The sequence below is a fragment of the Mytilus edulis genome, chromosome 9 (genome assembly GCF_963676685.1).
Source record: "Mytilus edulis chromosome 9, xbMytEdul2.2, whole genome shotgun sequence".
Taxonomy (NCBI): Eukaryota; Metazoa; Mollusca; class Bivalvia; order Mytilida; family Mytilidae; genus Mytilus; species Mytilus edulis.
The window spans coordinates 34,986,509-35,013,178 of NC_092352.1; the positions used below are offsets into that span (position 1 = coordinate 34,986,509).

Here is a 26,670-nt window from a genome sequence, read left to right on the forward strand (position 1 = left end):
ACGGCAATGTTAAAAATGTCGCTAAAAGGTCAACATTACGTGACAGAAATACAGTACAAATAAACTCTAGAACACTCAGGACAGAGAAGTAAATTAATAAATAATATGATAGTACTTTACAACATGATAACCACAGAATAATAACGGACACATCCCATTAATAACAACAGTACAGTAGTATACCACAATGGAATTATTTACTGTCCTTTTCGCTTAATTAATTTATGTCTATTTGACAGTTGTATACTACTGTTGCCTTTCTTTATCGAGAGCCCTTATACACAGACAAATCATTAAGAGCACCACATTTGAAAAGTTTGTAAGTGTTCCAATGACCCTGGCTAACTCAAAAGACATGAGGTATATATTTAGTAACATTGCAGTAACCAATAATCTTGTGGTGCTTTTATCTTCTTGTACATATTGATGTAAGGTGTTTGAAATGTTTTGCTAGAGCTTTGTTATACCATCATTTGGGCCCCTTGAAATTTGGGCAGGAGTTCTGCTAACCCTGGCTGACCAATAAGTTCTTACAAATCAATTTTTGCAAACATTTGCCTTTAGTAAACTTGGCCTTAGACTTCTCTTGATTATGTAATCTTATCCAAATGATTCAAGGAAAATCTATATTTCATACAGAAATCATTGGTTTAATTTGTTTTATTCTCAGCATATGTAATATATTGTAGTAGCAACATTAAAATTAAGCTCATTGACTCCAATTCTTTCCACTCCCTATATTTTCCATTGGTACAATTTTTTTTATTCAAACAATTCAAGTATTTAGTGTGGACAGCATTTATGCTGGATGGCTAAAACAACGGATATGTGAGTCCCAAAAATATATTTCAGCCTTTCAGGGAACATAAAATATAACATAGAATATAACATTTATCAAAGAACGAAGAATGAGGTGTATGACAGACACATACACATAACAGTGATGCTATGAATCTAATATAATTGGCCTTCTGCAAAGATATCAGTGAAACCTGCTCAAAATATCTGAGAAACGGACCTTAATAGAAAAACTTAACATTGACATTTGAACCATTAAAATAATGTCAAGGTCTAGTTAAAATGACAGAGAGATATTTAAACTTTTGAATATATAGATCCAATATAGTTTAACAATCAGTCATACCGTATAGCGGGTTATTTTGGCAGGTGTAAAATTTGGGAATTTTCATTGATTAAGGTATACGAAATATTTTGGTAGATTTAAAACTTTTAACAATACTTTGCACGGGCCGTTTTAAATTGGCGGAATTTATTTTGACGATTTTTTTCTATCCGCGAAAATAAGCAATATTTGCACCCGACGAAAATAACCCGCTATACAGTAGTACTAGTGAGAATAAATTTTGAGCTTTGCATCTTTTATAGATTGTCTGAGTGTTTATATGAGGTTTTATTGTCAAATTTTTGTGAGGTAATGTTGCACTGTTTTATCATTATTTATTTGCATGATGCATGTTTCAAAGCTTGTTGTATCTGTAATGTATATTGAAAATAAACTCATGATATTGAAAAGCTCATTATAGCTTCATGTTTAAAATGTTTGTCAATGTGCAAAATCAAAATAAATTTATGTACTTCGTAATTTTCTATTATTATACTAGTTTTATTACTGAGGGTAGGAGTTGGATTCCCCACATGATGAAAAACAGTAAAGTATTTGTTCAGATAACATAAATGATAAACAATCTACTCCATTTGCCACTAACTGTAGCTACAAAATGAGAAGAGGATAAGAAATTGAGGTTCATTTTACGTTAACGGTAGTGAAAAACACACATTTGACACTTGACAATAAAGGGCAGGCCTACCCTCTTTATTGAGATTATAAATTGTATGATGTAACTGGCAAACGGTTTGAAAATGCAAAACTGATTGTATATCTTTTTTAATGATTAAAGCATAATAATATTAATATTTTCCTCAATAACATAAGCCAGGGAAAACATAACAGTGATATTTATCAACAATTTTGACAAATAGTTTTAAAATGCAAAACTGAGTGCATATTTTTTCAATTAAAGCTTAATAGTTTCAATATCTTCCTCAATAATATAAGCCAGCGAAAACATTACAGTGGTATTTATCAACAATTTAAAATTTCAATATCCTTGATTAATGCTAGCCTGTGCTAACATATTAATAGCTGTCAGCGCCTCAGCAGCGTCAAGTTGTTCTTCAGAGGAACCACATTCCACTTCATATTGAACAGCTGGCTGCCCATACACAAACATATGTGATACTTGGTTCTCATCATCAGGATTACTAATGTAATAACTGGACTCCACTGTCATTTGATTGTCCACAGTTGTACTCGGCAAGGCTATGTGAGTTGAGTCAGACAGAGGTATAGTATATTCACCTGGTACTGTTATACTCTCCATCACTGTTTCAGAGTTTGTATATTGCACTGTATTTGGTATGTGTACTTCATTCTGTGACATAGGAATTTCATATTTGACACCAGATTCTTGTATTAAGTCTATGTTACATCTTCTTGGTATATGTACTTCAGTTTGTGATATAGGAATTTCATATTTAACACCAGTATCTTGTATTAATTCACAAATAGGTCTACGTCTATGTGAATGGTCTGGTTTTACAGGTTCGTGTGTCTCTAAATGTCGCTTCAGATATTCTTTCCTATAAAATCCTTTACCACATATCTCACAAATGTGGGTTTTAATTTTCTCATGTTGAGATTTGTTGTGTCTGTACAAACTCCCTAAAAAATTAAATGAACATTATAACCAAATCCCATATAGAAATAAAAATTCAGTATACTTCATTATCTCTATATTACGAAATTTTGATTTGTCAATGATCTTACCAACTGATAATTTTCTTTCTCAACACAGTAGAGTAATATGAAAAATTATCTCTAGGAACTAATTATAAGGGTGCATGTGCTTTGTTGTCAATGTCAACATCAACATCGTTATAGGAAAAATAGCAATAAACAGATTATATTTGGTCATCTTAACTGGAATGCTTTTCTCACTTTTGCCGTATCGTCTCATGTGAGAAAAACCCATCTCTTTGAGATGACCAACAATAGTCTATGAATTCCACTTTTTTAATGATGTCATATGTAAGGATGTATTGAAGATGAAATTCATATTCATTATTTTAATATATATATATTGTCTGTACACACAGTTTATCAATCAATTATCAATTTCTAATAATTACATATACACTAAATTTATCTACAGTGGATATATTATTATTTGTAGTGTACCAATTTTCCAGGCTTTCATTGGCAAAACCTCAAAATCAAGTTTTAGTGTAAATACAATTTTTCCTTAATCCAGGAAAAATAGATGGATCCACAGTATTTCTGTATTTGGTGTTAAAAAAAATGCCTACATATTTGATATGATTAAAAAGTAGTTAGAAATATAAACAAAAACTTCTTTTGATACATCATAATAAAAAAAAAATATAAACTGACCACCATAAAATCTGGATTTGTTTTCAAGGGAAAAGAGACAATGAAGGCAAGTTTACTTTTATAAACAACTAGGTTGCTTGGTTTGGTCCCTGACACCCAAAGGATCAATACATAAACAAAGTCCAAAAACATTACTAAATATTTCTAAGTCTTCATGTAAACAAAGAAACTTACCGGTACTGTTAACCAGATACACAAAATTAAATGAAATTTTATTCTGCTATTATACCCCAATCAGAGTTCAAAGTACCTGGGAACAGCAATTTATAAAAAAAAAACACCAAGATAAGTAATTCATGAGTAAACTGAATGCTCTGAATGAAGCTTAAAAATCTGATCAGTTGCTTTATTATTTTGTTACTTACTTCTCGTAGTAAAATCTTTGTCACATTCGTCACATCTGAATATTTCTGGTGTATAAGGATGTTTACATAGCATGTGTTTCTCATATCTATTTTTAGTTCTGAAAACACGACTACACAGCTCACACTTCACCATAATATTTCCACCTTTCTCATGTATGTTGATGTGTGATTTCAAACTAATACTAGTACTAAATCCTTTACCACATAAATAACACCTAAATAAAAATTAAAACATCAATTAAAGTCAACAAATACTACTTTCAATGAGCATGTTTAAAACTAAGTCAAGAACTGTTTCTTGTACAACTGCAAAACGTCTTTTAAAAAAAAACTTGTTTCTGGTAATGTATATTTCAGCATGCTATTTCTATCTTTTTTGTACACTGTCGATAGAGAAGACAACTCAGATTTAAATTAAGAATAAAATGGTCCACAAATGAAGATTAAGAAAACATGATATGAAATATCTTTTATTACTGAAAATTAGAGCATGAGTAAATATATCTCAAAAAATATTTTTCAAAGTCAAAGTCCTCATTTAAACATAAAAATCAATGTACAAATGATTTACTGTAAATTGGCTTACTGCAAAGTATAAAGCAAGGGTCTGGAAACGATCATATATGCCAGTCTTGTCCTGAACTGAAAGTTTTTTGTCTTAAATGAGTAATTGGTATTCAGGACAAATTCGAAAGAAACATGTAAGGAAAATTGAGAAATTTATCATTTTGCGTTCATTTTTAAACTGTTGGCTTCCCTTAATTGCTTAAGATTGATTTTTAGGGAAATGGTAGGGAAATTCATGCAGTAAATGTGATGCAATAGTTAAACAAGTTCATTGATGCTACGAGTATGGCTGTATGAGCATACACAGTAATGCGCTTTCGACAATCAATGTTTATAAAAGGGTACCAACTTTTAAGTTATCTTAAAATGACAGAAATTAGGTGAAAAAATTTCCAGGTCCTTGGTTTAAAGGTTATGTTTTCAAGGGCCAAACAATGCTACAAGGCTTTCCTTTCACAGTTTTACTTGCTACTATTTCTGAAAAAATCAATAAAACACATAAATTATTCAGAACAACTGATCAAGCAGCTTTAACAGTTTTCAACAAAAGGTTAAGGTCAATGATCACAAAGTTATAATCTTTAGAAACAGAATTGGACAAAACTGTATACTTTCCGTAATCATGAGACAATATATTTTGCAAAAAAGTTTGTAATAACTATGAATTGTAAAACTAACAAATTAACCGGTTATCCAGTGACTTATTTACAGGGATACTCGGCCAACTGCTTTAGGTCGAGTAATGTGTCATTATAGCAAAGAAAAGTGCAATAAAGATATTATTTTAAAAAAATTAAAATATTTCTGATGATTTCAAAGATAAAAATTAAGCGATTGAATATTTTCTCATTTTGCCAACATTGCAAACCTACTGAAAATGTACTCCAGAAAATTTTCACTTCCAATTATAACAAAAGACAGTATGATGTCGGCTTTCTATGAAAAACATATCAAAAGTAACTAATTTGATGAAAACCTGGGAATTTTTTTCAAAGAAAGATGTAACAACCAGATTAGGAAGGATGTCTTAAGTATAACTTATTTATGTCTAATTGATCTATTTTTATAACAGAGGAAAGACAAGTGATAATTGTGTCTTCGTTTATACGACAATGACTTTTTTACACTAGAAAGTTATGTTCAGTGAAAAAAAGTATTTTGAGAAAAAAAAAGGCATTTTTTTTTTCTAATAGTTTTCTCTTCAAGTTATGTAATTTTCCTTTTTTTGGTAACAAAATAACTTATTAGAACAGAAAGATGAATTTGTCATATCAATACAAGCTTCTGTGTTAAGATTTTAAGGGAAGCACTTCAACATATGAATCATTGTATAAGCTTTGTCAATTTTTCTATGGTTTTGCATATTTTATTTTATTAAAATATATATATATATATATACTATCATTGCAATAAACAGATCAAAAATAAACAGATGAAAACAGTATTAGGGAGGATGTCTCAAGTATAATTTGTTTATATCTAATTAATCTATTTTTGCAATTCAGGAAGGACAAATGATGACTGCATCTTCCTATATACTTCACTGACATCTTTTTCATAGAAAGTCATGTTCAGTGGGGAAAAAATAAGAAAAAAATCCCCCTCACTTTCATAATTTGTAAATTACTATTTGCATTGTAGATACATGTACATGTATTTAAAAAAAAACCCATCTTATTATGGAAAACTGACAATTCTAGTCAAAGGAAATTGGAGTCAAAAGAACCTGTGATGTGCTGGACTTGAATCACAACCTCAGTGTTGACAAGCTAGTAGTACAGGAGTTCAACTACTAGACCACTGGCTTGGTTATGTATGAAGATTCTTTTTTACAATTTTTATGAAGAATTTAACAATGTATTTTTTTTAAAATTAAATAATAAAATTGAGAATGGAAATTAGGAATATGTCAAAGAGACAACAACCTCACCAAAGAGCAGATAACAGCAGAAGGACAGAAATGGGTCGTAAATGCAGGGAGAAAATTCAACACCCAGAGGTGGCCCTCAGCTGGCCCCTAAATAAAATTGTGTAGTAGTCAGTGAAAATGGAGTCACAATAAACTCCAAAACATATAAATGAACTAAAATTAAAAAAAACCATACAAGACTAACAAAGGCCAAAGGCTCCTGACTTGGGACAGGCCCAAAATGTGACAAGGTTAAACATGTTTTGTGAGTTCTCTATCCTCCCCCTACACCTCTAGCTAATGTTTAATAAATAATCACATAGAAATATACACAGTAAAAGTCAGTTTAAAAGAAGTCTGAGTCTGATGTCAGGAGAGGTAACAAAAGAATCTAAGCAAAATGACAATGATAGTAACTATAATGATACATAAATCAAAAAAGGATGTCTTCATCAAATGAATCAAGCACAATCCCTCCCTTTGGGGTCTAGTATCATATACCATAATAAAATATATGAGAAGAACATAACTCGTATCATGTCAACAACTAGTTTTAAAATAAATGTGTTTATTTCAATGCAAATATACAACAAAAGTAAGAATCAGGCACAATTTCACATAAAATAAAATTTCTTGAAATTCCCTTTAGTGGTGAAAAAGTAAAATTGACAATAATGAAATGCAAGTTCTACAAAGCTAAATGACTTACAGAAATTGCTGACCTCCAGTATGTCTCATCATATGGATTTTCTTTGTCTTTAAAGTAGTGAACCTTTTATCACAATGTTCACATTCAAAAGGTTTAATGCCAGTATGTTCATATACATGTGCTGCAATTAAAAATTACAGTATTAGAATAACATTAAATTCTCATTTGAAATATACAATCAACACATAAATATGTATTGCTTGTGTAACATGTAAAATTAACTTAAGTTGCAAAGCCAATAAACAATGACTGAGGGGCAGATCTAAGTAACCAATATTGAAATGAGATTTGCCAATGGCATTACAACTGCATACCAAATATCTTTGACTTAACATTAGCGGTTCATCTTAAACTGCACTGATCACAAATTTTACCATGTAATCTTAGCAAATGTCTGTCAATACTCTAAAAATTAGGGAATAGGGCCAACTAATAATCTTGGAAATGAGAAATGCCCATGCTAAATCAACTGTATACCAAATACCAGTGACTTAGAATAAGTCCCTTTAACTGTCCAAAACATATACTGTGGATTCATTAATATTCGTGGGGTACCAATTTTTGTTTCGTGTGAACCACAAATTTTAGTGTTCAACGAAGTGCAAAATTTGTATTGGCTTTTATGCAGACTTTGGGAAAACCACGAAATATATATATAATATCCACAAAAATTGGAACCCATGAAAATAATGGCAGTGTCTGCGCGTACCCGCATGCGGGTACGAATAGCAAAATTGCCGTTTGTAGGCTACGCGTACCCACATCCGGTTTTATGTTAAAATGCCATCGGGTTGTAAACGTGAAATATATACAGAAATTATCGCAGTTAGTGAATAAAATTGATTAACTACTTAGAAGTTTTATAAATATATATATATAGGCATTTTTAATAACAGTTTTTCTCGGTTAATAAATATTCTTAAAATGGAAGAGATTGATCTACATGGTAAGGAAGACATTTCAAAGTTTTCATGAATAAGAATAATTTGTTTAAACCAAGGATTTGTATAGTAAGATTTAAACAGAGACTATATATATGTCTCTGGTTTAAAAGTATCAGTCAATTAATTTCATACAATTGTATATAAAAAGAAAGTTGGAGTCAATTGCAGCTGCAGAGATAAGAAGAAGAATCGAAAACACAAAAATTAAAGCAGAATTAAAGTTTAACAGAATAAATTTTTCCTGTATCCACGGAGGCAAAAAATTCTAAACAAGTTCGACAGGAAAAAGGCCTAATGCGGTCCGCCTAATACATTATTCTCTGTAAACAAAGGCATGTGCCAATAATTCACTATGAAAGCTTCATTAATAAATAACACAATATTTGACGATAATGTAAACCTTCAGCGCATCAAAATATATTTTACCTCTGCAGCGTGAAAGCAACTTAACATTCGGATTTTATATATTATAGTAGGACTTGTTTACAGGGACGTACTGTAGATTTCATTTTCAATCAGTGTGCATTTAATTTGCAAGGTTTATTATGTATCATTAACTAATAAATACAATTTGAAAATATTATTTGTCATACTCTTCACCTGCTCTACACGAAATCCCGGATGTGGGTACACGTAGCCTACGAATGTCAATTTGACTATTCATACCCGCATGCGGGTACGCACAGACACTACCGAAAATAAATAAAAGTTCAATCCACCGTACTTACATGTAAACTACCAGTATGCCATGTGTGGCTCCCCTATATCAAACTGACCTAATCACAAACTAATATATTGTTAACTTACTTCTGTATCTTATGATACCTCTTATGCATTTCCCACATTCTTTACATCGAAATCTAGTTGTAGTATCATATTTCTTCTTTATGGGATCAAAATCAGGGTCTTTGCTACCAACTATTGCACTGGTGTCCTGTTTAGATTTGACTTCTTTTGATTTCCAGTCTGAATCATTTTCTGTAATTCAATTTCAAATAGAAACTCTTAAAACCATGTGACATTTTTCTTTTCCTGACATACCAACTTAGTAAGGCATCCTATTGCACAGTTTTAAGAAAAACAAAGTTATTGTCTCCCTTTGTGTGATTTTTGGCAAAAAGCATGTATCAAAATTTCTTTCCTGCATGATTTAAAACTGTTGAAAATTGGATTGATTTGCAATTGTTTGTTTAATCTGAATACCTCAGTACTTCCTATATTTTTGATGAACATTGTTGCATTATACCAAACAAAATAGTATGTATGTTTACTGTCACCTGCTGGAAAAAAAACCCAGGGTAAGTAGGTAGGGATCTTTTTTTTTAAATTTTTTTTTACATTGAGTCTATGGGAGCAATATTATGACTTTAACAGTGCTTAATCAAAAATGGCAAAATAAAATTATGGGTAGGGGATAAAAATTAGGATAGGTAGCTATAGGGGTACAGTTAACACAAATACTTTTTTTTTTTGCCTAAGAATTGTTCAAAGTTATCTTTTTCGGTGGCTCATCTCCATAAAAGGGTCTGTAATTATTTGTTTTGATAAATTTATATTGATGTACAGTTGAATGGCTCATAAAGGTTTAGGCTATGATAATTTCTTACAACTTTCAAATGTAAACCAAATTACTTCATTGTGAACAAGAGGCTGTCACAACGACAGCAAACCGGATTTATTAACATTTATTTGTGTCCTGGCAATATCACAAGAACCATTACTGATGAATGGTGAAAGTGAAAATCGTCAATATCAAATTTGACCTCTATTTTGTAATCAGTAACAACATATTAAAATTTCAAAAGCATTGGTTGAATGGTTCATGAGAAAATGCACGGACACGACGGGAAACACCATTTTTCAATCTTTCAAGAACCATAACTCCTGAACGGTAAAAGTCAAAATCGTCATTATTGAACTTGACCTCCATTTTGTCATCAGTAACAGCATATTAAAATTTCGGAAGCTTTGGTAGAACAGTTCATGCATAAATGCACGGACACGACTGGAAACTCCATTTTTCAATCTTTCAAGAACCATAACTCCTGAACGGTAAAAGTCAAAATCGTCATTATTGAACTTGACCTCCATTTTGTCATCAGTAACAGCATATTAAAATTTCGGAAGCTTTGGTAGAACAGTTCATGCATAAATGCACGGACACGACTGGAAACTCCATTTTTCAATCTTTCAAGAACCATAACTCCTGAACAGTAAAAGTCAAATTCGTCATTATTGAACTTGACCTCCATTCTGTCATTAGTAACAACATATTAAAATTTGGGAAGCTTTGGTAGAACAGTTCATGCGTAAATGCACGGACAACTCCATCTTTCAATCTTTCAAGAACCATAACTCATGAACGGTAAAAGTCAAAATCGCCATTATTGAACTTGACCTTCGTATAGCTGTCAGTAATCACATATTAAAATTTTAAAAGGTTTGGTTGAACGGTTCATGAGTTAATGCACGGACAACATTTGATTGCCGCCCGCCCGACCGCCCGGCCGACCGCCCGCCCGCCCGCCGTACATCCCCAAATCAATAACCGACATTTTTGTCACAAAAATCCGGTTAAAAATGACAAGTATGCAATATTCTCTGAGAAACCCATTCACTTTTTTCTTACAACCCTGAGAGAACATAAACCTACCTCCTGTGGCAGTCATTTCTTCATTCTCTGATTCCGTTTCTTCATCATACATTTCTCCCTCCTCCTCATCATGCTCATCAGACGGCATTATAGATCTGATGGCTGATAAAGTAACCTCATCAGAAACACTTCTAAGATACTCTGTCTGTGTAGGTCTACTCTCTACCAGTTTGTTCTCCATGGCTGTATCATGCTTTTCATGCTTATCTATTTGTATTACTCCTGAGCCCTGTAAGTTATTATCAGATGAACAAAGAAGAAGAGCTTCTTCCAGTGGAATCATTCTGGAAACTCTAGTATCAACCACCCTTGATGAGGTGTACCGATGTTCTTGTTTAATAACATCTTCCTGGCTATCCCCTTCAGTCTCCGAAGTCATGTTATCAACTAATTCTTCATTTTCCATTTCTTGACTAGAACTTTTATGTGAACAAGTTATGTGACTATTTGCCTGGTCATGGAGGACTGTCTGTTTATCAATATTCTGCTCATTTTCAATTTGATGTTTGCTATAATAAATTATTTGTTCAATATCATCTACATGCTGTTCAACAACATCACTAGAATCACATATCATAGTCTGTTCTTCTTGAGAGGACAATGGTTTGTTTCTGCTTATTTCATCCAGATCTTCTACTTCTTTGTCCATTTTTATAATTTTATTTGTCACAGATGTTTCAGCATCTGTAATTTCACACACTTCAGAGTTTTCATTTTCAATCTCATTCTCTTGTTCATGATGGGGTTGGCCATTTTCTGTAATTTCTACTAACTCACTAGAACCTTCTGTGGGATCATTGTCTGTTCTGAAACAATCTTGAGCTGTGTCGTCTAAAATTTTCTGATATCTTAATAAAGCTGTTGACATATGCTGTTTAGTTGTTTGTGTCATCTTTGGATCATCTTGCTGAAATGAAAAAAAAATACTTTTGATGAATATTATTCTTTCCGATTATCTGTTAAGGTACATGTATCACTTTTATTAATGACACTGTTAAAATATTTATTTTTTAATGGATAGTAGTTTTGACATAACCTGTATACAAGAATATAAAAAATAATTTGTGAATATCAACATATAAACAGGGTAAACTTGTGGTTAACACATACCAAAAAAATCAACAACAAATTGGTATCTCATGTGTAATAATCAATATTATGATAAAAAAAACACTTGCAGTTCTATAGGTAATTCAAGAATTTTTTTTTTTTAAAGATCAAATTTCTATGCAATTGTCAAATCTGTTTTGTTATCCTTTGGAAAAATATCATCTCTCTTCTTAAAAATGTGTGCTCTGCCTTAGTTCTATTATAATGATATGGTGTTTACAAATGAGAATACATTCAAACAAACTCACCATAACTCTTATCTTCTTGAACAGTGAAACTCTTTGTAGAAGATCAAATTTTTTAAATGCAGCATTTCTTTTGATGTTAGCTGGTTTTGGGTGTTTACAGCAAGAGTGTACAAAATCTTCACAGTTTTCCTTCATACCATTCCATATATATCCTTCACTTAACATTTGTAACGTGTCAGGTTGGTTTAAATGGTTTCCACTTACTAAACAAATCATAATAATTATATATTATATATATCATGGCCTCAACTTAAGAACAAAACTTCTTTGTTGGTGCTATTCTATTAGTACCAGCAGTCAAAATAAATGTATCTTGCAGAACATGATAATATAAATAATTTTCAAGTTGTTTCCTTTGAATTAATTTACATTCCTTAAATAAAAGCTTTGCCACATTTTTCTGACCCAAGGTTGATTTTTTTCATTTTATTCAAAACTTTCATGAAATACTTAAACATTTTACAACTAATGTACTTAAACAAAACGTTTGACGAGCAACTTCATTTGATGTTACAACTTTATTTTTTAATTCAAAATAGGGTCATGACCTTTTGTAACCTCTTGAAAGTAAGTATGTCTATAACAAACCTGTATTAACATGAGCATTCCTAATGGCATTTTTCTTGGCTCTTGCTGCTATCTCCAGACAGACATTAAAATCTCTATCTGGTCTCTTGTAGTATAACTGGCCATTATTAATAGTGAACCAGTTAGCCAGCAATGTTATCAGCTTAGATTTGTTTGGTTGAACAGATTGTATAATCTTTCCTTTCTGTAGATACTTAACCAACAAACTGTAGTTTTCTTCAGCAAGCTTGGCTCTCTCCTCCTATATTAAAAATGAAATAGGTTTTAATAGAATATAAAGTATGGTCAAAGGAAATAGTACATAATCATTGTTTAAATTACAACAAGAAAACATCAAATTAATAAAAAAATTTAAATAGAAACTATGAAACAAACTGTTAAATGTTTGCTATGTTATACAAAAATTTCAGATATGACAGATTTTCTTACAAATCATGTACTATTGTGACTGAAGTTTGTGTTTTGTTTTAAAAAGCCACATTCATCCTTTTAATGAAAATAAATGATTTCAATCATCCACACCAGTTTAAAAATTCACTGAAAATGCAGAAGTCAGTGTGACGTTGCAACTGCATTGTGTATACAACTCTTATGTTTTTTCTCTGTTCACAATATTACCATGATTACATATATATTCAAAATTAAATTTTCTAAACAGCAAAAACCAATTCTGAGATACCCCCTATAAATTTAATTTCAATGAAACAGAGATATATATTTGTTTTTACAGTTCACATGTAAAATAGTTCATGATTAGCTAAGCATGTTTAGAATTAACTGTGAAGATTGATATTTTTAAAAATAACTGCTGTAAATTCATAAATGTGTGCATTTGTTATTGCAAATCCCGGTTTACTGGTAAAAATGCAGGACCTTATTACATCATTAACTTTTGTTAAAGAAAATCCCTACTAAAATAATGAATGCAAATTTTTATTATTGCAACCCTGATACTGCCACTTTTTCGCATTTATAAAACACTCCAATAATTTCTGAATATACAGTTTTATAAAACCTTAAAAGAATTAATATAGTTCTTACATCAGTAACATCATAAAAGTACTCAAATAGACTATCATTGTTAACACTTTTGGCCTGGTTACAAGTAACACAAGTCCTAACATAGGCTTCACAATCTACAGCCATACTCTTCCAGTGGAATTTGTTCAGTCTCTCATACATCTGTCGGAATCCTAAATGTCTTCCTGTTACAAAATATATAGTGAGAAATACTTTTATCTTTTGGATGAATATTATTTGTGGATTTTGAAGGTATAGATAAATCACGAATTTAATCAAAGAGCAGATTGCTCTGAGGGATACGATTGCCATTGTTTTCATTGACGCATGTATACATGTAGCAGGATAATATTATTTTTAAAACTAATTCAACTGCACATGTAAAATGTAATTTACGTCATCTGAATAGTTACAAAATAGCCAAAGCCCGGTTAAAAGTGTGTGACAATGTACTTAGGCCTATTGTGTTTTATTTTTGTACTATCAATTCCAAGTTTACTTTCCACAGCAGTCACTGAGACTCAGAGTGAGAGAAGTATTTCACTTCGTATCTTATCTTTTTTTTCAACGTAATGTTTCGATTCAGAATTCACGGAAGTGACTTCCAGAAGGGAGACAACTCCAAACGATAATATGGAAGGCTCCATTTCACCTGAAGGGGTGTTGAAAATAAACCTGAACGATGTGGACTAATTTATTTGAATTTAAATGATGCATATGATTTAAAATTATGTAACAACAATAACTCTCAATAGCAGACATACATAGAAAGGATCCCATGAGTTCTAAATTAATCAATCGAGTGGGGAATCCAGAGCAACCATTTAACCTAGTATCCCTTGAAGTCAATAAAACTATATGCATGCGCATAATTACCTAAACAAACCCTGTAGTAAGAACGTATATTAAACCTAAATGGTTCTCTATTTTTTATGGAAGTACAATATCAAATATCAGTTTAATAACGGTGACATATAAGTAAAACTCCACTTCAGTTCTTATATGTCAGAAATAGATTTATCGGAATGCAGAGAACTCTCGCATTTTTATCACAACTGGGGAATTCCCTCTGATGTGTTTCTAAATTTATAAAAACACTAAATATAAATACTGCTTGATTCTGATTTTCCGTGTTGTTAAAAACACGCATATAAGGCAAGGGAAATATCAAACATGAAGATTATGAAAAGAACATTATAGGAAAGTTGTTTAAGTTCAATCCCTTTGTTTGTTTTTACCTTTTAAACCAAGACAATCATAAGAATCTGAGATGGTCCCTAATGTTTAGAATAAAACGGTTGACGTGAGGGCATTGTCCTGAGCCATTGGTATCAGTCTACAGATTTCTTATCCCAAAAACTGTTTAACAAAGTACACATTTTTTATAGGATTGTAGGCAGACTTTAGCAAAACCATGAAATATGTTATCCAAGAAAAGCTTTCTCCAAGTTTGATCATGTTTTACACTTATTTATCAGGTATTTGGGTGTGCAGGTTGATAAGTGTATAGTTTTCAGTGTCTTGACAAGTTCTTCACTCTGTATGCTTTAACTAATCACAAATTTGAGTGAATAATCTAGTGGAAATAGGATTCATAGTGAAATAAGACAACTCAATAGGCTTTTTCATGAAATATTTTTTTGGAAAGGTAATAATACGTTTTAGGATCAGCTATCAAACTTAATGTTGATCAGAAAAAAGGAAAAATGCACATAATTTTTTTGGCCTAATACTTAGAAAAGTGAAAAACATTTGCTAGATGACCAGTTAATGAGCAGGCTAGTTGCAATATTGCGCCACCTTTAAAAATTTAGATATGAAAATAAACCCACCGATAAGTACAATGAAACTTATTAAAAAGATGAAAGTAAAAAAACATGATTTTTTATATTGCTATTTTTTTTAGAATATATATAGTTACTTTTATTGTAAGAAATATATTTAAACATGAAGATGAATATAATATCTCTCATACCTTTGTTGTCAATATGGTAATTTTCCATAATATAATATCTTTCATCAAATCTGAGTGGTATAATCCTACTAGTGGTCTTCCATTTGTGGTACAGCATATCCCCTTCTAAGTAATGACTCTCCGACATCTTTCTTATATTCCTCTTCATATGATCATTTACAACACCCACCCCATATCTCTTATGTTTTAGATACAATATCACATCGTCATAATATGCATCAACTTCTCCTGACACCTAAAATAAAGAATGTTCAAATTTAAATTATCTGACCACTAATGTATTTTGGTTAGAGAGCCTCATTTTTCATACTAAATAAAGACATTTCTTTACATAATTCATGTTTACATCGAATATATGTGTTTTTGTTTTCTTTTTTATAGTACTTGCATTTTTACATTACCTACATGTTTACATTTATTTTTTGAATTTGTGACGGGATTGCTTTCCTTAGAAAACTTAGTAGATACTTAGTCAGCCGTAAGTGGTTGAGCTAAGGAAGTACTTCTTTAGCTCAGTCGGTTAACACGCTGCCTTGTAACACAGAGGTCCCAGGTTCAAGTCCCGGTGGAGATAAGCAATTTTGTAATGAAATTCATGCTTTCCGGTTACATTGGTGCCCAACAATAAAAACCCACGGTTAGAAGAAACATTACTGTTTAAAAAAAAAAATATTTATTGAATAAAACTTGTACAATTCTGTCATAAAATATGCATCATTGTTTAAACTTATGTTACAACAGTTCCAACTCAACATAGCTATCTATTACGTAAGTAAACATATGTGTCGAAAATCGGAGAGTAGCATGAATCTTTTCAAGTAATCACTTAACATTTTCAAACTCGACATTTTCGTCAGAAATTGGCCAGCTGTTTAAACATCATGCTATGCTATGCAAAATATCAATAAGTGTCTTTTTAACTACCTTAGTAATAACAGATTCATTTTTCACTTTCATTTTTACGTTAATTTTACTTAAATCATGTTTAAGAAACCATTGATTTTTCCATTGCACTCTTTAATTTATGACCAAGAATATTTGTTTTTTAAAACATTTAATACCATCAATTTATCAGCATTGATATTTTCATCAACTTTTAGAAGTTTTTCATAGCTCTGTATTTCCTCTATGCTAAGATCATCAGTATTATTACTGCTATTATCCATACTCGTTCTGTGAGTTTTTGACCACCTTTTCCTTCTTAGGGGAGTATTCACTGAAGTTTCCTGTTCCTCTTTTATTTCTCCTTTTGGTTTGACATTTTTGCTGTCAGTGTTTATATCATCTTCATCAGACATCCCAGATGTTTCTATACCTTCATGAAATATCTGAGCAGAAGTTGATGGTGACACTTCTTGACTACTTAAACTACTAGATGCAGTCATTGTTTTAGCAGAACCCAAAGGAATCTTTCTTCCAGGCATATTCATAGACGGACCTTTGAATATATCAGAATCTTGAGAAACATTATCATCTCCACAATATCCTTTATAAACAGTCATTAATGAACTTAAAGTTTGTAACTTTTTGTCAATAGGGATATATCCATCACTTGTTTGAAGATATTCTGCTGTGGGTTGATGTGTCAGTAGCGATGGAAGATTCAATTCTCTACAAAGTCAAAATACATTTAGATTATTCATTCAATTCAACAATAATTAAGCATAACGTAATGAAATTATTGTGTATAACTAGTGAAATCAATCCTATGTAATGTTTTTGTCGCTTGTCATTTAAATGATTGATTGTTGGTATTTAACTGCACTATTGGCTATAATAATGTGGCAGCCAGTTTTTATTTTAATGAAGGAAGCTGATGTTCCCCTGATGACTACCATGACCTTCAGTAGGTATTTTTAAAACTGTTAATAAATAGTTGAACACAACTGTCACAAGCAGGTTTCGAACTCACAACATCCATGTTGAAAGATTAGTATATGAACTTTTTACACCACTTGGTCATTCTGACGTATAATTACTATAATATAACAGTTGGTATATTTACAAAAGTATTTTTTAAGTTATATAAATATCTTTATATAAAGATGATTATATCAACTTCATTTTAAAAGATTTTAACAAAGAAACTTAATAGATGTCTAAATCATTTAACATCTTTATATAGAATTGATGCATGTATGTGAATCTAATTAGGAGTAATACTTTCTAAGAACAGCATTTTGCCATTTAATGTAATTATCCATAACTAACAAGTTGATAGCAAAACTTGGATAACAGAATGTTTATAAAGGTGAACAAAATGTGAAATGTAAATTGCATTCATGACGTACTGTTTTGTACAAAAGGTTGGCAGGTGTTCCTTAAGTAACAATACAGCAGGCCTCTCAGTATGTTACTGATGTCAAAATTATTTTTTAATATCCCCTTACCTGCCATATGTTAGATAAGCTGGAGAGTATTCAGTGTGTCTTCCACGAGATATTCTGTGTGGCAGTAGAGCAAAGGGCAGACAATTTGTCCAGTCAGAATTATTGATAACAAACTGATTCATTGTTTCTTCTATTTCATACCATGCTTCAGCTGAAAGTAGGGAAACTATTGTGAAAAGGTGAACACTTCCAAATAAAAATTTCAATTCATTTTATTACATCAAAAAAATATTTTAATGGTTCTTTGAAAGTCAGAGAAATACATTTCTTCTTTATCTAAATCACATGTCTTGTAAAAGAACATCTGCTTCAATCTAAATCCTCTCCCCAACCCTATTCGTTTACAGAGAGATATGTCTATGAACAACTTACATTATTTTAAATCCAAACTTTTCAAAAACACAAAATTCTGATCCCTGCATTATCTTAATAGAGACAAACATGTCAGATATTTGAATTCTTATTTCTTAGATTCAACCTATCCCACTGAGTCAACATTACTTTCTTGTTACCTGTTTGTGGAGTGGTACTGTGAAGTATCCTAATATCAATGTCAGAAGCTAGAAGAATATCTGTCCTAGGTAACATAAATACATTTGTGTCTGTTTGACCAGCTCCCATTAACAACTTATTCATTACTCCAAATCTGTTCATAAATAAAATGATACGTTTTTAATATTCTTTGAATCAATGTTGTACATTTTTTCATATCAGGGACTTTAAAGGCTGACTATATGGTATGGGTCATGGGTTCTGCTTAAGTACAAAATGTATAATCAGCATAAAGAACAATGTTTTGCCTTTTTTAGCCCCCTATATTCTATTTAAATTAATGGTAGCCATATTTACTGTGTATGAGTCATACTGATATTTAACACTTTAAAGGTATTTGCAGAGGAAAATATTCTTAAGACTTTATAATAGATTGAAAATATAAAGTTTTCAAACAGGCAAATAATGATAGGCCATGCCATCATGGCAAGAGTCACTAGTTCCCATATCCAGGCAAGCTCAAAAATAATTTCCTTTTCTTCTAATTATTTCTACCCCAGGAATAGATTATCTTAGCTGTATTTGACAATTTTTTTTGGAAATTTGGGTCCTCAATGTTCTTCAACCTCATAACCTTTTCATCAAGCGTTACTGATTCACATGGGTCTTTTATAGATGATATGCGTGTGGCATACAAATTTTGGTCTTGGGCCTAAATTAATATATTGTTTGTTTCCCTAATCCCGACCCTGCCAAGCCAGGTGTGGGTCGGAAGGTAGGGAAATAATTTTATTTTTTCCAAAAAGCTTGAACAACATTGGACGATCCTGCAAGCCTGAAAATCGGAAATGAATAAAATAATATTTAACTTAAATTTGACAATAAAATTTTATGAGTAGCACTGTTTTTGCAGGGTTGGTTGGGATTGGGGAAACAAACAATATTTTATTTTAGGCCTTGGTATCTATGATGAGTTTATTTATTTAAGCCTCTTACCTACAAATGAGATTGATGAGAACATGTGTTACAACAGTGGATGACATGGTTTCCACAATAGCTGCCTCTGGCCATAAGGAAAATATATCCATAAATACCATAACATGCTTCTTTCTTCCATTACAAAGATATGGTCCCAACATCTTTACTTCAACCTGTTCAGTAAAATAATAAACTATAAAATAAAACGATTTTATAGATTTTTTAATCTGTTTTCAATAAAAAAAAAAAAATCAATCTTCAGTAACCCTTTTTCAAGGGTTAACATGTACAAATGTTAAATCTTGTCTTATCACTTTTGATTTACAAAAGCCTTAATATGACTGGATGTTCACTTTTTCTGCCAGGTATATGTATTTCTATCACATTTCCAACAACTTCAACATACTTTGATTCTCCTGTTCTTCCTTTTTTGGGGGGGCTTACCCTGTACATGTATTGTCATGGGTGGGGTCCATCTACTTGTATCATTTTTTTTCTTAAACTGCATTTTTTCTTGAACATGTTCATACACAGAGTTATACAATTGATAAGTATAAGTCACCTACAATACCTTGCTATATGTTTCATATTAATAACTTTCTTTTTCAGAAAGTTATTGTGAGATCATTCTTGGTTGAATTTAAAAAAAAAAAAGGCAAAAATAGAAACTGAAATATTACAGGTTGGTTATATTTTTGTTGTCAAGTGTTCTTGATTTCTGATGAAAAAAAAAAACACAAGCGTTACTTTTTGTCCTGAAATTTGTTATAGATTTCAACTAACATGGCCAAATTAAATTGTAAAAATTGTTTATCTTGTTCATATCATGAAAATACTGTACACAATTAGCTGGAAATAGTTTAAAGCCAAAAGGAAACATACTCTAGACAATTCTATGTCTTTCAACAAATGATTTGTTAAAATCCACAGATTTTATTTTAGGGCTATTCCAGAAAAAAAATGTATGGGGGGGGTTGGAAGGCAGTTTTTGTCAGCACCCACCACCCAGACAATTGTAATTGAGAATTATAGTGCATTATAGTGTGAAAAAATGCTTTGAAACCCATCACCCATGTATTATTAATACAATGTGCCTACCAACACCCCATACATTTTTTTCTGGAAAAGCCCTTATTTAAGGTGGTACCTAACACTACAGGGAGATAACTCTGTAAAATCAGCTAAACGTTTTAATTATGTTGTATTGTTAATGAAATATTAAGCTTTTCAATGATATAAATTGGTGTTATTCAAACTGCTATTAATTATCCAACCATTTTTTTCCGATAATGTAGCTGGTTCAAATTTTTTATTTTTTTTATATTTTAGTCAAAGGGTCAAAGTAAAGGTTTTGTCAAATTTTATGAAAATTAAACGAGCCAACTTAATTTTAGTCAAGGTGTTAGGTACCACCTTAACTAACAAATAAGTTCGCATTTACATACAATATCCCAGAAATGCTGTGCCTGTAACTGTAATAACTGTTGTTCAGATGATGTCCAAATATCACTCAATGATACACCAGATAAATTTTCAGATTCCATAACTTCTTCATAATCCTGATCATCCTCAATCTTTACAGCAACATATCCCTCTGTTTGTATGGTATCTTCCATGAGTTTCTTCTTTGTAACTTGTGCCTCTACCTTTTGGTGGCATTCTTTGCAGGCTCTGAGAAATTCTCGAATCTTGATACATATTCCCTGCCAGTAGTATTTTTCTGTTATCAGGGTGAGTAATTTCTCACGACCAATGTGAACACCTAAATAAAAAACAAATCTTTCTTGTTACAATTTATAAATGTTGGTTAAATGTATGTTTTTTTTATTTTACGTCACATTGGCAAAAGAAAGTAAGTTCCTTCAATATGTCTTAATCTTATCCAGTTGAATAGGCATGTATTTCAGAATAAATTTTGTGTAAGCACAGCCATATTTTTCAAATCCTTCTGGTGAACCAAACCTTCGCTGAGTCACTTAAGTTGAGCTCACCCTAGAAGGTTAAGTGGAATAGGTCCATATTTGTACTTGTTTTATTCAATATATCTTTATTTAATAAACAGCTGCGCCGTGTGCTTATGATATGGCCATTGCTATTTCAAAGAATAAAGTTTAATAATAACTTCTCAATAAAAGATGTTCACAAAAAACTAAAGGGAGGTTAATGTTATGTTAATAAATAAAAACCATTCACCAAAGTTTCAGGAATAATGCTTAAAACATTGTCCGAAAAACTGGAAAATTCACCTTTTTTTTTTTTTAAAGAAAATAACAGAATTACAAAACATAAAATCTGAAAATTTTAAATATCGAAAGGGACCTAACGGATGTACACATCTGAGGAGCCAAAAATTCTAGAATTAAACTTTTTTTCTTAACCTGAATTTTGGGTTTATATGACTGTTAATAATTGGTGAAGAAAAAAACATATGGTGGTGCAATTCTTTTTTAGCTATTAAAGGCCCTTTGAAAGAACCTAATTTTGATGATTTTCTCATTCTTCATCAATTTTTACCCATTTTTTTGGTTATTATCGTGATAAAAATCAATTTACTAAACAGGATCACTGTAAATTCAAACTCATTTTTAACAATCAATATGATCCTTATTGCTGATCACATATATATGCAAAGACTGATTTAGGGGGGGGGGCCTAGGGGGCCCAGGCCCCCCCCCCCCCTCCATTTTGAGAAAAAAATTTGGTTGATTATATAGGGAATCACTGAAGCATGAGGGGAGCGGGCCCCCTCTTAGGCAGCCAGTGGGCCCCCACTTATGAAAATTTTTAGATCCGCCACTGATATGAGATGCAGGCTGGAAATACAAATTTATGTACAATATGAACATGACCTGCTACTTTAGAAAGTAAAAATAATTCAACAAACAGAAAGAGTTGTTTGCACAAATGTTGCAATACAAAATTTAAAAAAAAACAGCTACACTTTTAAATATTGATGAAAAAGATATTACAAATCCTCCACTTCTTCATGAAAATCAAAACACAAAACACAAAACACAAAACACAAAAAAATAATTTATTAAAGTTATTGATTGTATGCATGGTATATACATTGTATATATATAAGTCTGAAAATTACACCCAACAGTGTTAGAATTAGATTTTTGTCCACCCCTCTGGGGAATTCGTACTCACACCTTTGATACACTACAGCACCAATTGTTAAGCCTAATGTCTAGCGATCTAGACCATTCAACCATATCCGATATATAAAAATATTACTTCAATAGTTGTAGTTTTACCTTGTCACAGAAGGCGAATCTAGAGATAGACATAGGACATGTGTTTGAAGCGTATGAGGATGTTTTTATACACATACATATATATACCCGTATATATACAGTATTCATAGTTTTGAAATTAAACAAATTTATGTCTTATTGTTTTAAATTTTGTAAAATTTGCAAAGAAAGAAAAAAAGATATGAAAATAGCACAAGATAATGAATTTAAGCATTCACAGTCATTTATCATGTTTATATAAATCACCAATAATTTCATTTTCGGAGAAAAAAATATAGACCATAAGGGACCGGAGCAACCATTTAGCTTCAAAGAGGCAGGTGGTATGTTTTTTTGTTTGAGTCAGAATGTTTTTTCCACATTGAAGCATTTTAACACTATCTATCAAAATTAATTGGTAAAAACTTAACCCAACTTTGGGATTCTGAATATTTTTTTAAGAATCTCCTCCAGCCTTTTGGAGTTCACTGATTGTTCCTTCAACATTTTCCAGATGAAGTTATTATTTTATTTAAGACAAAAACATACATGAAATATTTGCCACTGGATGTTAAGCAAATCAACAATACACCTTATCGCTAATCCCGTCTGACCCGGCCGCTTGAACTTTTGACATCAACAACAATCACTTTTCCATTGTGGCGTCAGATATCTTGTTTTTATGACGTCAAAATTTTACGGAACCTGTGTGATATCCAGTAATGGGGGACAAATAGTGATAAGGTGTATCAATCAACTTGCAGGACATAGTTTTGGTAAGCTGGCAAATTTAAGGAAGCGCCTTCCTCATATTTAAAGTTTGAACTATAATGACGCTAAATTTTACTGAAAATAACCACCTGACTGTAAAAAGCATTCCTAGTCCTACCCTCCTTAGCCTTATGCTCTTGTAGCAAATAAAAAAAGGCACTGGCTACGGTTACATGGAAATGTAACAATAATAAAAATATTATTGTAACATTGGAGACTAATCTGCTAATAGCCGGAATGCAAAGTTGGGTAAGGAACCGATTAATTACGAATGTAACAATAATTATTGAGGCTACGGTTACATTGCGTTATTGTTACATGAAAAACAGCAATGTACGCTAGATTTATTAAACTTTAAATCTTCTATATAGTTTTGTTGCTTAGTTCATTCATGTCTACTAAATAATACTTGTTATAATAATAAATAATAAATATTATTATTCAACAAATGGTGTTTAAATAGTTTTAGGTATTAATGGATTTGATGTTCTTAAAGATACTACTTCAAATAAGTAGTGCCAAAGGCGAAAAATATAATTCAATGGTTTGTTGTTGAAAACTCGGGCTGAGAAAACTGTTCACTTTTAAGTATTTTACTGCACACCTACTCATATTACTGTCATTATACTTTGAACAAAAGATGAAGAGATTCCTATTACCAATTTTGTTTGGGTGAAAAATTTAAAACTTGCATGGGATGCGTTTGAAACGAAACTGAAACAATATCAAGACACAAATTTCATACAGCTATACAAACGCACTTACCAAAAATTGATACATCAAAAGCAAAGTTTGCTAACTGTGAACTTCTGTACATACATGTATAAAATTGAGAATGGAAATGGGGAATGTGTCAAAGCGACAACAACCCGAACATAGAGCAGACAACAGCGGAAGGTCACCAATGGGTCTTCAATGTAGCGAGAAACTCCTGCACCTGTCGGAGCCGTCCTTCAGCTGGCCCCTAAACAAATATGTATACTGGTTCAGTGATAATGGACGTCATACTAAACTCCAAATTATACACAAGAAACTAACATTAAAAAATCATACAAGACTAACAAAGGCCATGCAAAGGCTCCTGACTTGAGAAAGGGCGCAAAATTGCGGCGGGGTTAAACATGTTTATGAGATCTCAACTCTCCCCTATACCTCTAGCCAATGTAGAAAAAACAAACGGACAACACTACGCATAGTAAAACTCAGTTTAAGAGATGTCCGAGTCCGATTTCAGAATCCATGGAGGACGTACTATAAAAAAAATCAAAAAATTGTATGTTATACTTGTATGTATTGTAAATATAAGATAATGTCTTCAACTTTTATTTTTTAGTACATGGTCGATGGGACTAGTAATATGTATTATTGTTACATTGGAGACTAATCTGCTAATAGCCGGAATGCAAAGTTGGGTAAGGAACCGATTAATTACGAATGTAACTATAATTATTGAGGCTACGGTTACATTCGTAATTAATCGGTACCTTATCCAACCATGCATTCCGGCATTTAGTCCCCAATGTAACAATAATATTTTTATTATTGTTACATTTCCATGATACGAATTATAGTTATCCCGTACCATTGTAAACTCGTACCAACGTCAACTCGTACCACTTTACAAAAACTCGTACCAATGAAAACTTGTACCAACTTATTTAAATGCATTTAAATGGTGTTTAATGATGTATATACTTTACTTTCACTCAATACCTCTTAAGTCTGTAAAATGTATATAGTTTGAAAGTACACTGACCAATTTGTAGCTAATGTTCCTTGTCTAATGCTAATGCCGTGGCAGATTTGCTTTGTTGTCTCCTTTGAATATATACCCTTTTTTAAACTTTTACTGATAATTATTGGATTAAATTTTTAATCATTCCAAATCAGTAACATTGAATAGATTTTTTCAGACTGGATAACTTATATTTGTAATATAAATGATAATGGGGAAAAAACTTTAAAAAAAAAAAAACCAGTCCCCCCTTTTCCATACCCCTAGATGTAGATTATTAAAGTATTATCAGTTTCACCCCAAGAAACGAAAATATTAATTTTTCATGAATAAATCCTAGCAGTTTATCAAAACTATTTCCAAAATGAAATTCTTACATTTTATAAATAACAATGAAATGTAAATGTTTCCTGTTAAGGGGTTTCCCGAATTTTCTCGCCAAAAAGCACATGGCTTTCAACAATTGTAAACATAGCATTCCATTTGTGATCATGGATTACAGCTTTAATTAATTTAATTTGGATATAGATATTCAACTTAAGGTACAATTAAAGCAATGTTTTTACTTTCTTCTGCATTAAAACTAGTTTGAAAGATCAGCTTGAAAAATAAAGCTTTTAAAAAAACATTAAAATTTTGTCTAAGTTTTCATTAAAATCAAGTATAAAATTCAAGATCATTCAAGTAATTCAACTTTTTTTTTATTAAGTTTACAAAGAAAAAACACCATAAAACATTCGTATTTTATTAAGTTTACAAAGAAAAAACTACATTAAAGTGATAAAACATTCGTATTTTTGAATATTGATAAAACATTCGTATTTTTGAATATATTTTTAATGGTACGACTTCCCAGTGGTACGACTTTACGTTAGTACGAGTAAACTTTTTTGGTACGAGTTAACATGGTACGAGTTACCGGTGGTACGAGTTAACTTGCTTCCCCATGTAACTGTAGCCAGTGTCATAAAAAAAAACAAGACACCCCAAAAATTATACTTCAATTACCTTTCGAATTTATATGAAATTCGTCAAAAGCTCTTTTCTGATCTTCAGTTTTATAGATAACTTCCTTTGTGTGTTGTGTATTTTCTTCGTCTGGATATGTATATGTAAAATAAAGTTTATCCCCACTAGGAAGCTGTTCCAGGCGGAACGACTTTGCACGCTTCCGGATATTTCGTTTTTCTCGATCAGAGTTAACTTCTGGGGGATATGCTTCATACTTTAAATAATGAATTAAATTATCATAATTCAAACTGCTCTTAGCAGCTCTTCTTTTCTTCGGGGGCATTGGTATAAGAAGTGGTATTTATCGTTCACTTTTCATTCTGGCCACACCGCCATTTGCAATTCTCCATACTGGTGCAATGGTAAATTTTCAAGCAAATAAGAAATTTATTTTGTTACAAAACCCATAAACTTGTAAAAGTCCAAAGTTTTTGTATGAAGTAAAAGCACATATATTTGACAGATTTTTATTATTAAATTATACATTCACAATT

General features: G+C 31.5%; 1 protein-coding gene across 1 annotated transcript; it reads right to left on the reverse strand.

Annotated features, from left to right (window-relative positions):
• Nucleotides 1-1,889: 1,889 nt before the first annotated feature.
• On the reverse strand, nt 1,890-26,525 carry LOC139488236 (uncharacterized). Its single transcript, XM_071273717.1, has 15 exons — nt 26,174-26,525; nt 20,866-21,182; nt 19,439-19,593; nt 18,463-18,596; nt 17,951-18,101; nt 16,622-17,171; nt 15,561-15,795; nt 13,607-13,770; nt 12,566-12,806; nt 11,978-12,180; nt 10,620-11,526; nt 8,774-8,944; nt 7,023-7,143; nt 3,838-4,052; nt 1,890-2,743 (listed from the first exon to the last, which is right to left on the reverse strand). Exons 1-15 carry the CDS (start codon nt 26,457-26,459, stop codon nt 2,121-2,123), a joined length of 4,473 nt encoding a protein of 1,490 aa, XP_071129818.1. The 5' UTR covers nt 26,460-26,525; the 3' UTR covers nt 1,890-2,120.
• Nucleotides 26,526-26,670: the final 145 nt, after the last annotated feature.

Coding starts and splice junctions, on each gene's coding strand:
- LOC139488236 (XM_071273717.1), bottom strand. CDS start 26,459: ATGCCCCCGAAGAAAAGAAGAGCTGCTAAGAGCAGTTTGAATTATGAT. Junction 21,183..26,173: donor ATTTCATATAAATTCGAAAG/GTAATTGAAGTA, acceptor TTTTTTATTTAG/GTGTTCACATTGGTCGTGAG. Junction 4,053..7,022: donor ACTGGAGGTCAGCAATTTCT/GTAAGTCATTTA, acceptor ATTTTTATTTAG/GTGTTATTTATGTGGTAAAG.